Source organism: Solenopsis invicta, chromosome 5 (genome assembly GCF_016802725.1).
Source record: "Solenopsis invicta isolate M01_SB chromosome 5, UNIL_Sinv_3.0, whole genome shotgun sequence".
Classification (NCBI taxonomy): Eukaryota; Metazoa; Arthropoda; class Insecta; order Hymenoptera; family Formicidae; genus Solenopsis; species Solenopsis invicta.
In genome coordinates this window covers 13252620-13265513 of record NC_052668.1, presented here as the reverse complement: position 1 = coordinate 13265513, position 12894 = coordinate 13252620, and the positions used below count along the sequence as shown (strand labels likewise).

The following is a 12894-nucleotide window of genomic DNA, read 5'->3' as shown; positions in this document are numbered from 1 at the left end:
TGCTATGTACTGGATTTTTATAAGAAGTTCCTGGCCGGAAATTTTTAGCAACCCTTATAACTATTTCCTTTCTTTTGTAATATGCAAACGTATTTTTCTTTATGAAATTATTCGCGATCAGTATAGTGATCTCATTGAGCTCTAATTAACTCTTCTATAGGTAAGATCGAGTAGTAACAGATTTAAGATTTGACTATAATAGTCAAAAAGTCAAGATGTGTAAGATTATACTTTCTTTTATTTTCTATATAAACGCTGTTATAAATGTTTTTAAGCCATAAAAATTACGTGTAATATTGTTTACATAAAAATCTAGATTCTATTATAATGGGAAAGTTCTATGTGTGCATCAGGACGCAGAAAAAAAATATGTTAAGTTTGTCCCTGAATCAGATCGCATGGAGATCGATTGGCCCGCCCGATCACATCGGTTTCGACTTTTAATATTCGTTTCACTGCTTTCTTTATCGCCGTTCCCGCCACTCGCGACCACCCAGTTGAAGTTCTCGCCGAGCCCCTCATTCCGTCGTGCCCTCTCTTGCCCCAATACCGAAGTCGGCATGGCAGGGTGGGATTTATCGCTTCTAATTCAATATCGGTACCTTCCAACCTCCTCCCGCGCTCGTCCCTCGCCACTTTTCCTTCCCTTACTTTCGAGCTCTTTCGTTTGCACGACTTGCAATTAACGATCATCGATCGGCGGACCAGACACGATGATCGCTCGCCGCATGTAAGTACATGATGTGAGAAAATATTCGCGCGATAATTCTCTGGAGTCTTAAAAGTTTCTGCTTGCAAAGTGACGGCAACGAAAATCTTGAAAGATATTTTCGAACGGATAAAATACTTATCTCTCTCACGTTTCAGAGCATCGAAATATACATATTATAAAACTGTCATAGATTTCTATTATTACGTTTGAATGCTGTGTAAAATTTGAGCACACTTCTCTTATTAGTTTCAAAGGTTATTTAATTTTTTGTTTATTCTTGATTCTTATGAAAAATCGCGTTTTGCAATACTTATTTGCAAATTTGATAAGAAAGTAACATGACGAATAAAATTTTTTAAACACTCTGATATAAATAAAACTAATGAGTATTCGTTTAAATAAAATTAATAAATTTCGTAAAAAATTTATTTGGATCTACTTACTCGTCTAAAAATTATTTTTGAAACGCTGTAGCAAAATATGATGATTTTTGCTGCATATGTCATTGTAAATTAAATTTTTCATTTGTTTGTTTTTTGCATTTGATTTTAAGGCTAAAATTTGGGCATTTATGGCCAAAATTTTTGTCATTAATTTAAAAAAAAAGAGTAAACCTAAAGAATCTGGAGTTTTTAAATTTTAATCAGTTTTAGCTGTTATAAAAATAAACCTTATTTATCTTGAAAATGTACATGAAATCGTACAAAAATATCTATAATCGAATCCTAATGTTTTTTTCATATTCTTTATCGACGTTGCAATAAAATTATCAAAAAAGAATCTATATGGATCACTCGAAAAGATTTCTGTTACTTTTAAAGTATCAAATATTATTAAAACATTATAATATCTATCAGACTGTTATAAAAATGGTAACAGGTATAAACTCTTAATTGTTTGAACAATTTTTTTTTTAAGATACAGATCTTGCAAGAAGTTTCGACGATTTACATGTATATGACGCCGAGTTACGCGTCGGAGAAGATGTCGCGAAGGGAAAACCGGAAAACACCAAGCCGTCGCGCCGCGCCTGTGACTTTCGATCCTCACGTGCGCCTTCATCGTGCCGGCAGAAATGTAAATGCTCGCTATTAATTTGCAATTCGTTACCCCACCGTGAGCGCTCTGTCGCCCGACGCGGCGCATCTCACTCTTTCCGTTTCGCTCGCCTTCGAGACGGGCAACAGCTGCGGACAGTAGCGTAAGCGAGAGAAGACTCCCATTAATCCTCCCGGGCTCGAATTTCGCGGCGTCGTGGAAATTAAAGGTGCGATGTGTATCAACTGATCGAATATAATGAGCTTCTTCGCATTAAAGCTCGCGTTACACTGCGATTACAAAATTACTCGATCCCAAGAATGTTTTTTTTTACGAAAAATTGGCTCGAAATTGTACACGCTGTGTCTCCAAAAGTAATTTGTTATTTAGATGTATATGCGAAAACAATTCTGTTTTATGTTGCCAATTACAATTTTATTACTTTAACGTCTTAACCCTTAAAATTCATTCTGGATATGGCATACTCGGACCTTAAACAAAAAATAATTTTGTTTGAAACTATTGTCTATTGCTTTTGACTTTATAACTTTTTTATTGATTTTATTAATGTTATTACATCTGCTTGGTATCGTTATATCTCTTACTGTCTGGCATTTCAATTTAAAAAGAAATTGTTAAAATATATTTATTTCTCTGAATGTTCTAAACAATCAAAGTTAACTTGGGTAAGCCGTATTCATATATGGTATATACGTGACAAAATATTTAGATGGAATGAATTTTAAGAGTCCCTCTCTAAATCTGAATCAGTGAAATCTTACTGATTTGCAGTAGTATACTTACAACTATATCAATGATACCTATATGCATTGTCTTTTAGTGAATAGTACTGATTCCGATGTAGAGAGAAAGACTGCATAATATTTTCATAGTTACGTTATATCCGTAGATCTTTTTTTTTATCTTACAAAATATTCAAAGCTTATATCTGTTGGTGCGCGCGCGTCCGAGTGCTCGACGCCGGTAAGTCAAAGGCATACTTTCTCGCAAATACTCTTAATTTTAATATTCCACAGATTAGTACGGCCACGGTGGAAACGCATATAAAAGCGTTAATGCATTTTCTCTAACGTTAATTCCCCGTAAATTTGCATAAACGTTACCATCCCGATATAATATACGGTGTACGAACCTCCCCCCTTTTTTTTGGCAGATAAATAATTGCTAGCACCGGATTCAAACCAGCCGATGCGTACATGAACGACCAAAGTATACCGGATTAAATCGTACATCCACGGATTCAGCGCGAGAAACTGTATGCAAGGGATAATTTTAAGGACGAGATTATACACATTACAGACGAACAGTTCCGAGCTCCCTTATAATTCTCTGAAATGCAGCGTTATTTAATCGGTTCCTGGTATTCCCAAACGATTCTTTCTACCAAAGCCCAAGTTACTTCGTACAAAAAAATTTTATGAAGATTTAATACCGTGTAACTTTCCGCATTTTTAATTCGCGCTATGCACAGAGAAATATTTGATAAAACAAAGATCTATGAGGCTACGTTCTTTTTTTTACATTATCGGGAATAATTGAATGTGACCCGTGCGTGATCGCGTGTCACGTATCACGCGTGATATCGCGTGACCATCAAGCTCTTCGTAACTCGCGAATATTACGACAGGTACGAATACGCTGCGAGAGATTCGGGAAGGAGGGCAAAAATCGTAGCGCTTTTTTTCCCCGCCGCCCGAGCCACTTTGTCTCCCTTCCTCTCTCGTCTGCGTACCGAGTCGTTCATCCATCTTGGAACAGACTGGCATGCTCCCACCGATCGGAAAGTAGCCTGGGAAATTAAAACAACCTGCCAGCCGGTCAGCCTTGCCTCTGTTGATTTTATCGTGTCCTCCCGCGCTTCCGCGTCGCGTTCGTTATACGGAATGTCCCGGATCTGACACGCAATTTCTCACGCAGATTCCGAGAGGTATTTAAAATCAATTTTCCCCTCGTAACGAGATCTGACGAGGCGCCGTCGTAATTCTTGTAATTCTTGCATTATTCAACGTCGAACGTTCCCGACGATACAGCTTCCAATTGTAATGAAAATATCTCGCTGCTGTTTATTAGTATAAATTTATGTAACGTTTTGTATAATTCTCGAATGTCGTTGCAATGATTATTTCAGTCATGCAATGGCGCAATCGAAATCGTATACTGGCTGAAAATCGGTACGCCATGAAGAAATAAAGAAGCGAATGCACTCTGCCGTCTGTAGTCGCTGATTTGGAAAATGAATTTTATAATCTGGGAAACTGACATCTGACGTGCCAGTCGCTTAGAGCTCAGTTTAAAATTTTAACTAATGAATAATTAATTATTACTTCACTACGAGATATGAAGGGATTCTAAATCCGAGCACTGTACATGGCATTTTAAAATCGTGATACGTTATTTCAATAAAAGAAATAAAAAATGTACTAATGAAACGAACGTTGCTATCGTCGGAATGCATAAAATTTTAATCAAAGATCTCTTCCTTTATTGAAATTAATGTGCTCGCTCCGAGGATGGAGAACACTAGAAAATTTATATTTAAACAACACCTACATTAATATTCACGATAATTTATTCCGCAGACCTTAAAGAAAAGAAGGAACGAAAGTGCCTTTTTTCTTCTCCTTCAAGAGCTTTTTTTTCGCTCTGGAGGGGAAGGAAATAAAAATACATCCCCTTGCATGAGTTCGCGGTGACTCGTCTATTATCTTGAACGGCATACTTTGTGGTTCCATACTGGTCACAATGTCGCGGGGAAGCGAACGCGCGTGAAAGGATTCGGGGGGCGCGGTTGCACTTGCCCAAGCGCAGTAGTGCATACAAATTTATGGGCCGGCGCGGCGCGCGACTCGAACGGGAGAAAGAAAGAGGGTGAAAGAGAGAAAGAAAAAGAGAGAGAGACATCAGGCACGTGCGGCATCTTCGAGAGGACATGGACTGGTTCCTGCATAACAAACGTTACGGATAGTGATCTTTCCTTGCTCGAGACGCGCTCTACGACCGCACTCTTGGAAGTACGGAGTCGGCCACGTGCGACATCGGTCCGTCATTTAGAGCGACGGCATAATGTTACGCAGAATCTCTATCGGTCTTTTCCTGTTTCGTTGAGCTATTCTTAACGCGGTAAAAGCGAGATAAAAAAAATCGCGCGTTGTTAATAGAGCCCACGATTTCACAAAATTGCCGCAGGAGTAACAGAACAAACAAATAAATTGCCTTCTCTTTTGATAAATGCAAGCGACAGTGAATTTTTTTCGGGAAGAAAATATACAAAGAACGTTGCAAAAGAATTTAAACAATTACTGAGATCAATTTTGGAATAAATAGAGAGAGTTTTCTGTAACTCAATCATTTAGAGATCATTAACATTTTTTCAATATGGGATAGCATATTTCTATTAAAGCAGTAGTCTGTAAAAAACAAATTCAACTACATAGAATATGTTAACCTTAAACAAACTGAGAAAAAAAAATTACGGAAAAAAAAGAAAGCGCATTTATAGTCGTATACAAACGCATGATTTATTAAAATTAAAAAAAATTGTACATACTGAAAAAAATATAGTAATAGAAATTTTTTTAATTTTAATAAACTATGTGTTTGCATATGACTGTGAAAGTATTTATTTTTTTTTTGTATATTTTTTTCTCAATGTATAAAAATATTACATTGAAATGAGTGAATTTAATTTTTTATGAAGTACATTACAACGTTAATGAAAATATACCATTTTGTTAAAAAAAAAACTCGTAAAATAATAAGCATGAAAACAAAAATGCTGCTTGTTATAATGTTTGCCCCTTCGTAACGAATAATTTTCCCCTTGAAATTCTTTCGTATCATTAAAAACAACAGAAATATTGTAAATGATCAAGTTACAGAAAACACGTATACGAGGAATATCCGTAATTATTTAAGAAATCAGAAAACAGATTTTAATTTAAATTACTCAACGTTGGTTTACAAAAGAGTTCGGTCATCCGTGTTTAATTTCGCTCCGATATATACACAAGTGACTTGTTCTGATTGCGACAGATCGCGACCGCGAAGCAGCGATTTTTGCGCGGGGAAATGTACCTCTTCATGCATCGTTACGCGCCGCGCCGCGCCGCACCGCGTTGCACACGAGTGCAGTGATTTATGGCCGTCGTGGTGGTTCCAATAAAGCATCGGTCTGCTTATGAATCAGTCGCCGTTATTCTCATTGCGGCCTTCACGACACTTTGCCAAATCTCCAAAAACTCATATGGATACTTTTTCCTCTCGTAACGCTCACGAGTATAAAAATGCATTATGATGCATTTTTATGCAAAGGAGATTATAAAATAATAATAATTATAATTGTTATACCAATTAAAAACGAATTATGCAAGTGTGAACCGCCTCCTGAATAGGTTTTTACTTTTTATACGTGTCAAAATAAATGTTTGTTTAGCTAGAGTCTGAAGTCAATTGCACAAACGTAATAATTCGATTTTACCTGATTGTTCGCCCTGGCCGCGTTACTCAGGTCCCTCTGCAGGGAGGGCAGGGTGTGCTTGAGGTACGGCAAGACGAAGCTTCTGAGCGGGAAGTTGGTCGCCTCCTGCAACGCTGAGTGAAACTCCTCCGCGGTCATGCTGCCGCTCTGCAATTAACGACACGGCGGGCGCCGCGTGTAATTCAATCCCCGACAAAAAGATCGGACCGAAGCGAAACGCGTTTCCGGAACGAGTTGCGCGCGCGGCTTTGGTTGGATTTGGTTTTGCGTTTGTCACGTGCCGCGATCGTTTTACAGTTAAGCACAGTCACCAGATGTCACGTTTCCGGGACGTATGCACGCTCGGTACACACGACGACATTATGCATTATGTACGTACTTTGAATATTTACGAGCTGTTTAACGACACGGTACGGCCGGCATCGATTAACTATGCTTTTTTTCATCCCGTGCCCGCGCGCACGCATGCACACATTGCGGAATCGTTATCTAACTCTTGTCGGTTACAACTGGACCACGAATTTTCATGACGTTATCATTGCCAAATTGTAACCGATGCAATGTCGTTAAAAAGTTATTTCATTTTTCATAACGTAACGTATTATCGGCTCCAAGTTTATTACGATGGATTTTTCGTCGAGATAAAATAAATAATTGTACGTTTTTCTTATCGGATTGAACAAATTATTTATTTATTTCAATAATGCAAAAGCACAATATTTGTTGCAAAGATATATTTGTAACTGATTATACGGATAAAACAAGAGTATCGCATGAGCTGGCGTAATGAAGCCGCAAAAGTACTGCAAATCTCGTGATTTTAGCACAGGACAAAAAACACTCCGACAGCTGGTATGCGTATGTCGTTAATATTGAAAGAATTTGTAAATCCAAGAAAGTCTTGCCTGCCTGTAAGAGGATGCTCAAAGATACGAACTATACGTGGTACAACATAGAGATTGGCAAGGAGCTAACGGTCATGTATAAATCATAGTAGTGAACGCCGTACTAAAAATTATTAGAACATCAATAGGAAATAAACAAATAGAAATGCAGAACTATTAATTCTGATTGTACAATGCGTTATTATCTACACTGAGAAAAAAGTCAAAATATTCGAAAGCAAATGTTAATTATGACGTTATTTTCGACTGGTAATAACAAAATTTAATTGTGACGGCAGAATTTATATTTCTGTGAAATCTCGTTTTTCTTATTAATTGGTTAATTTTTTTAAAAATAAAATTTTACTTGAATAAAGATTTATTTCAGTGAAATAAATTTCTATCTCGCAAATAAATTTTTAAGTATCTTTTTCTCACTGTATGCACTATTATCTTACGCTGACAAAATATTCTTAACATAAAGAATATTAACATTACTGTGTTATCAAAAAAGTATCTTAAGGGATCAATTTACTCATTATTATTAAATTATTAAAATTAGCGGCAATTAAAGCCGCTGCGAATTTACTTACCAGAAGCGCGAGCACCAGCGTGCGCACCGTGTCACCCGTGTCGGCAGAGATATCGGTGGCGAACTGCACGAGGGTGCCCAGCAGCCTCTTGAGCTTTCCGTGTCCCGCGAAAATACCGCTGACACATCTGGATGCACCGACAGTGCCGTTCGCCAACGCGGCGCCATCGCCCTGCTCGTCCGTCGTCCTGGGCCCGGCATTTGCGGCACCTGCAGCAACCTCCTCGTACTCCGGCTTGAATGACTGCGAGGGCAAAGGGCTGTCGTTGTCAGAGGATCTAGAACAACCGGAAGCGCCTTTGTACTCCGATCGAGGGCCGTTTGTTTGCTTCTGCTGACCGATCCTTTGATGCTGATGAGAGGAAGGCGAGTGCGCCTCGGGCTGGGCCGCTTCCTCCCGCGAAGATTTCTCTCGAGTTGCGGAGGATGCTGCAATGAGAGAGTCAGTTCTAACCTTCAAATATCTTGTTTATTTTTTTTTTTTTTTTTAAGAAGTTTGCAATAACGCCAAGTTTAATTAACTCTCAGTTACCGGAGACAAATTTTATTTATTTTAATCTCAAATCAATTTACTAAGCATAATTTCTTAAACTTATTCATGTAAAGATGCTTACTTTGCTATAAAATATTTATTCATTAATTCATTATAATTATTAATATATGTAAGATCAGAGAACTCGTATATGCACGTATCAAACAAATGGTGTAAATTTCCAATAGGCCAAGAAAACATCGCTTGAATTTTCAATTGAAATGCTTCTGTCTTTCGGAAATATTAGCAAATAAAATGTTTACGACGGCACATCAATGCAAAATTTACCGTTCGACGATGCTTCGTTGATACCAAAGTCGGAGGTTATTTCACCGCGTAACATTTGATCCGCGTGACTCCAACGACGGGTTATCCGATAAAACCGCGGACGACGGGCGTTTCGGAAGCCAGGCATTATTTACATTTGAAACAGCGAAAGAGACCCGTTCAGCTCGGGAAAGCAGTCGGCGTCACCACAAACGTCCTTTGTGTCGCGTATATTCGTGGGACGTCAAGCACGAGAGCACGTGGAACGGGCAGCCGGATCCGTTAGCGCAAACACTCTTCCGCACACGTATGTACGTACTTGCGTGCATACCTGTACGTACAACGCCGCCGTCGGTGGACGTGTGTATGCACACCAGGCCGGGCACGCGGACACGCCCGCGCGTGGATGCAACGGATAACATGCAATTACGGGCCGTGTCATCTACCTTGTCTTGTCCCCGTTCCGTGCGCGCGAGACGCGTTATCTCCCGTGGAACGCCTGCGGCATGCGTGGCGAAAACGACGGGAGCATACCGAGTATGCCGATAACGAAACGTTACAGGCGCTAGCCTCCGTGACGCGGCTTGTACAACGTCGATCGACGGGAAATTTTGCGAGGGTGGCCCCACTCGCCGGCGCGCGGCGGGCTCCTTCGACGCGATTGATCAATCGACCGAGTGCCGCGGAATTGTCGGCAATCTACGTTAAAGTAGATTATTTATTCAAAAAGTAATCTAAGATACTAACAATAAGTAAATTGCCTATATATGAGTCAGCACTGCTTATTAGTGTTTAATGTCTATTTTAACATAAAGCTCAAAGGCATTATGTTACCGCTCAATCGCATTTACGATAAACAGATGTTTCGAGTCCTCATCGGTGCATATTCTAGACCTAGTGCTATGTAGCAACATGTTGATCGTCTTCATGAGTCACCAAATCATTAGGACTGACCTTTTTCAGAGTCAAAGTATCCTCGAGTATTTGTAGAAAAAAGGAACTATGCCCTGGTCAACACAATAAGGGAGTCTAATGACATTCGACTGTCACATAGGGAAAAGTAGCTGAATGCGTACCGGTCGCCTAAAGTCCTAAAGCATACCTATTTGATATTTTACATTATTACTTCATAGAAAAGTAAAAAAGTTAATAAGAAATAAGTAATATATAGACAAAAATTTAACAAGTTTCGTCTTGTTTTGTGCATGTTACAGCGTATTAAAAAATCAGGTACATCTGATGTAAATTTTCCATCAATTTATATAGCTGTTGTAGTTTGAAATATAATTTGCAAGATTTTCGTGGCCATCGTCTGGGAATTACTACTCAACACTAATCGTATCTCTTTGTTGTCTAGAGCATGCCAATAATGCAGCATTATCGAAATAACCGTTATAATAGTGAAGCGTTATTAATAAATCCGCACGTTAAGAGAACTTTTTTACTGATGCAACATTTATGACTTGCTCATAATTAAAGAGCCGCAGGTATCCCATAAAACGTACAATGTAAGGCTATAAGCTAACACGACAACACATGTTTACAAGTCGATGTAGTACTTAATTAATCTAAGGAACAAACTATCGAACTTATAGGTTATAAATGGCTTTTTGCAGCCAATTATTAGCTCGTCTGAAAACTCCGCGCGCGTGCGCTTTTCGGCAACCACCGTTGGAATAATCAACCACCAAATTTTAAGCAACATCGGATCAGGCGTCGAATAATTAATGTGGAGCCCGAACTTTGCGCTTATAACGCACGTGAGGGTTGTCAGATAAGACGGTCAATCTATCGATGGTACGGACGGTCCCATTAAGCTAATGGAATTGCTCGTCCAGAGGTATTTTTGCGTGGGTACGTGCGAATATATGGCCGGTTGGTATGCGAAGGAAAGAGAGAGTGCCTAAAGAGGGAGAGAGGGACGGGAGAGGGAAGAGAGAGAGAGAGAGAGAGAGAGAGAGAGAGAGAGAGAGAGAAAGAGAGAGGAGTGAAGATGGTGCGCGCAAGTAAGAAGAGAAGGAGGCTACCGTCGACGCTACCGTGTCACTACCACCTGACGCCGGTAGCCAGTAGGTAATTACCTGTACCTGAACTCTCGACAAACTAAACTACCTCACGGCTTATGCGATATGACGGGGAGCCTGAGTACACACAAGCGCCTTCCGTCGCTTGCATAAAGGCGAGATGGTTACACGGGGCGCCGCGCAACCGTGATATCCCACGGAAAAATCCCCTCAATGGTCCCGGTAACTGCCGCCGCGGGCTGCCGGCAAGAAGATCGCGAGTGGCGATTGCGAAAATGGTGTACCTCCGCGATAACCGCGGGATCGACCGTCCGAGTCAAAAAAAAGAAAGAAAGAGAACGATAGAAAAATTTTCGCGAAAAGTCGCCATTTTAATATCAATTCAGAGATGGTGATAAAATTTTTCCCAGCCCAGTTAAACTCACCCGATTAAAACCGGTTTTAACCAAAGTGAAAAAAACTATATTGAAAGCCACAAACTCATTTTTTACTATTAGTAAAGCTTGTGAAAACGTAAATAAAAGTAATGTGATAATCACAGAAAATAAAAGTTGTTTGTTTATGTTATTTATATTTATATTTAACATATTTTAATACAAAAATATGATAATTTTTTTAAATATTAATTTACATGAAACAAAAATAATATTTCTTAAAATGTAATTGACAAAATAAAATATCACCGGGCACCTGGACTAAACTTAAATTGTTTATTGCATTATGCATACAATATATTATATATTATTAAAATATGTATATATTTCAAAATAAAATATTAACATTCTACATAAATACATGCATACTGTATGGATTAATCACAAAATAAATCATAAATTTAACCTCTTTTTTAACCCAACTAAAAATGGATTTGGGTAAAACTGGTTATAACCAGGTGGTTAAATGTGAAAAACCTGTGTTTTTGTCAGCCCCTGTGTAAATTGCAATTATTATAACCACGGATTTCTTCCGTGCAACATTTCTTGACGCGTAACGCACGATAAATCGCTACTCTCTCGCTGGTTTGTTAACGATTTGTCGTACATTTCTTTCTGTTATCTGTCGGCAAATTAATTTACCGGTTGATAAGCGAACGCGGGCAGGACAGAATGTTTAATTGCAATCTGTAAATTCAAACGTAACATTTGTAATAATATTATTCGATTGTAATACCCCATAAATATGTGATAAATGTTGCTCGTGCGCTCTCTCTCTCTCTCTCTCTTTTTCCGTTGATGTTTATTCGCTTACAATTTATTAACGTTGATGTCGTTTTACGCGTGACAGTCGTGCAAGTCAAAGTAAAACACCAGACACGGATTTAATTAATTATCGTTGCTGCGAGCGAACGTTTTCTTTGCTCGCACACACCCGAAACAAGTTCCACTTTCCAGCGAATTTATCGAATTGGGACAATAATTCGTCCATTTCTATTCGGGACGATTAAAGCACAGCCGGGTGAACTGACAGAAACGGTTACCTCTCTAATGACGATGACTTCACGATACGAAATCGTGGCGATGCATCTCCGCGGTGGCACAACGATGGCATCTATGCGGGTGCAGGCATTCAGGATCCATCCATTTTCGAATCATGATGTCTCAATGCGCCCGGCGATTAAGTGGGCAACGCGATAAAACAAAGATTGATTATTCCCAGGACGAGCGTTCGGCTCGCGGAGCGTAGGTCGCTTCTCCCGGTCCGAAAAATACGAGACGCGAGCGCGCCGCGCGCGTTTGAGTATCTCCCAAATAAAGTTATAATTACAATTATGCACGCGGTATAATAATATGCAAATAATACATGAACGATATAATTATGTAAATAGACTGTAATGAAGTAATTAACAAACATGATTATTGCGTTGCATGATATGCCGCGGTATTATTATTCCGTTACTGCGGCGGGTAAATAATTGTAATATCAGTTGTCATATCTGATGCATTACCGTATTTAATCCCGCCGTAACGGTCAGCGAAACTCTGTAATCGTGAAAAACGCTTGCCGTCGGGGACGGAAAATAGGGGGATTAGATACATCGAGCGTATGTTGGCTGACGGAGAAGGACGGCGCGGAGAGATCTTATTGGGCACGAATGTCGGTGCCGGCCAAGTCCGCGTTTGTCAGAGTTCTCCGTGCGTGTAGCCAAGGTTAAAGACCGTCGGCGTGCAGAGAGCATGTGTGCGACACGCGAATGTTTAATCAGCGTCGCGTTGTGATTGCGCGCGACTGTCACTCAAACTCTCTTGTGACGAGTGCAATCTTCCCGGCTGCGCCGATGCAGCCGCGCGCGTCTTTCGTTCCTATTGCGCACACCGTGTGTGCGTGGTTATGTGTGCCCGTATGTGCA

The 12894-nt window shown here is 39.6% G+C and overlaps 1 protein-coding gene across 1 annotated transcript in view; it reads right to left on the bottom strand.

Moving 5' to 3' along the window:
* Positions 1–12894, bottom strand: part of LOC105200029 (protein CBFA2T1) — a 41679-nt gene that overhangs the window by 7332 nt on the left and 21453 nt on the right. Inside the window, exons 3-4 of the mRNA XM_011167396.3 lie at positions 7726–8153; positions 6249–6395 (exon numbers count right to left, since the gene is read on the bottom strand). Coding sequence (XP_011165698.2) covers positions 6249–6395; positions 7726–8153 — 575 coding nt within the window. The remainder of the gene's footprint in view (positions 1–6248; positions 6396–7725; positions 8154–12894) is intronic.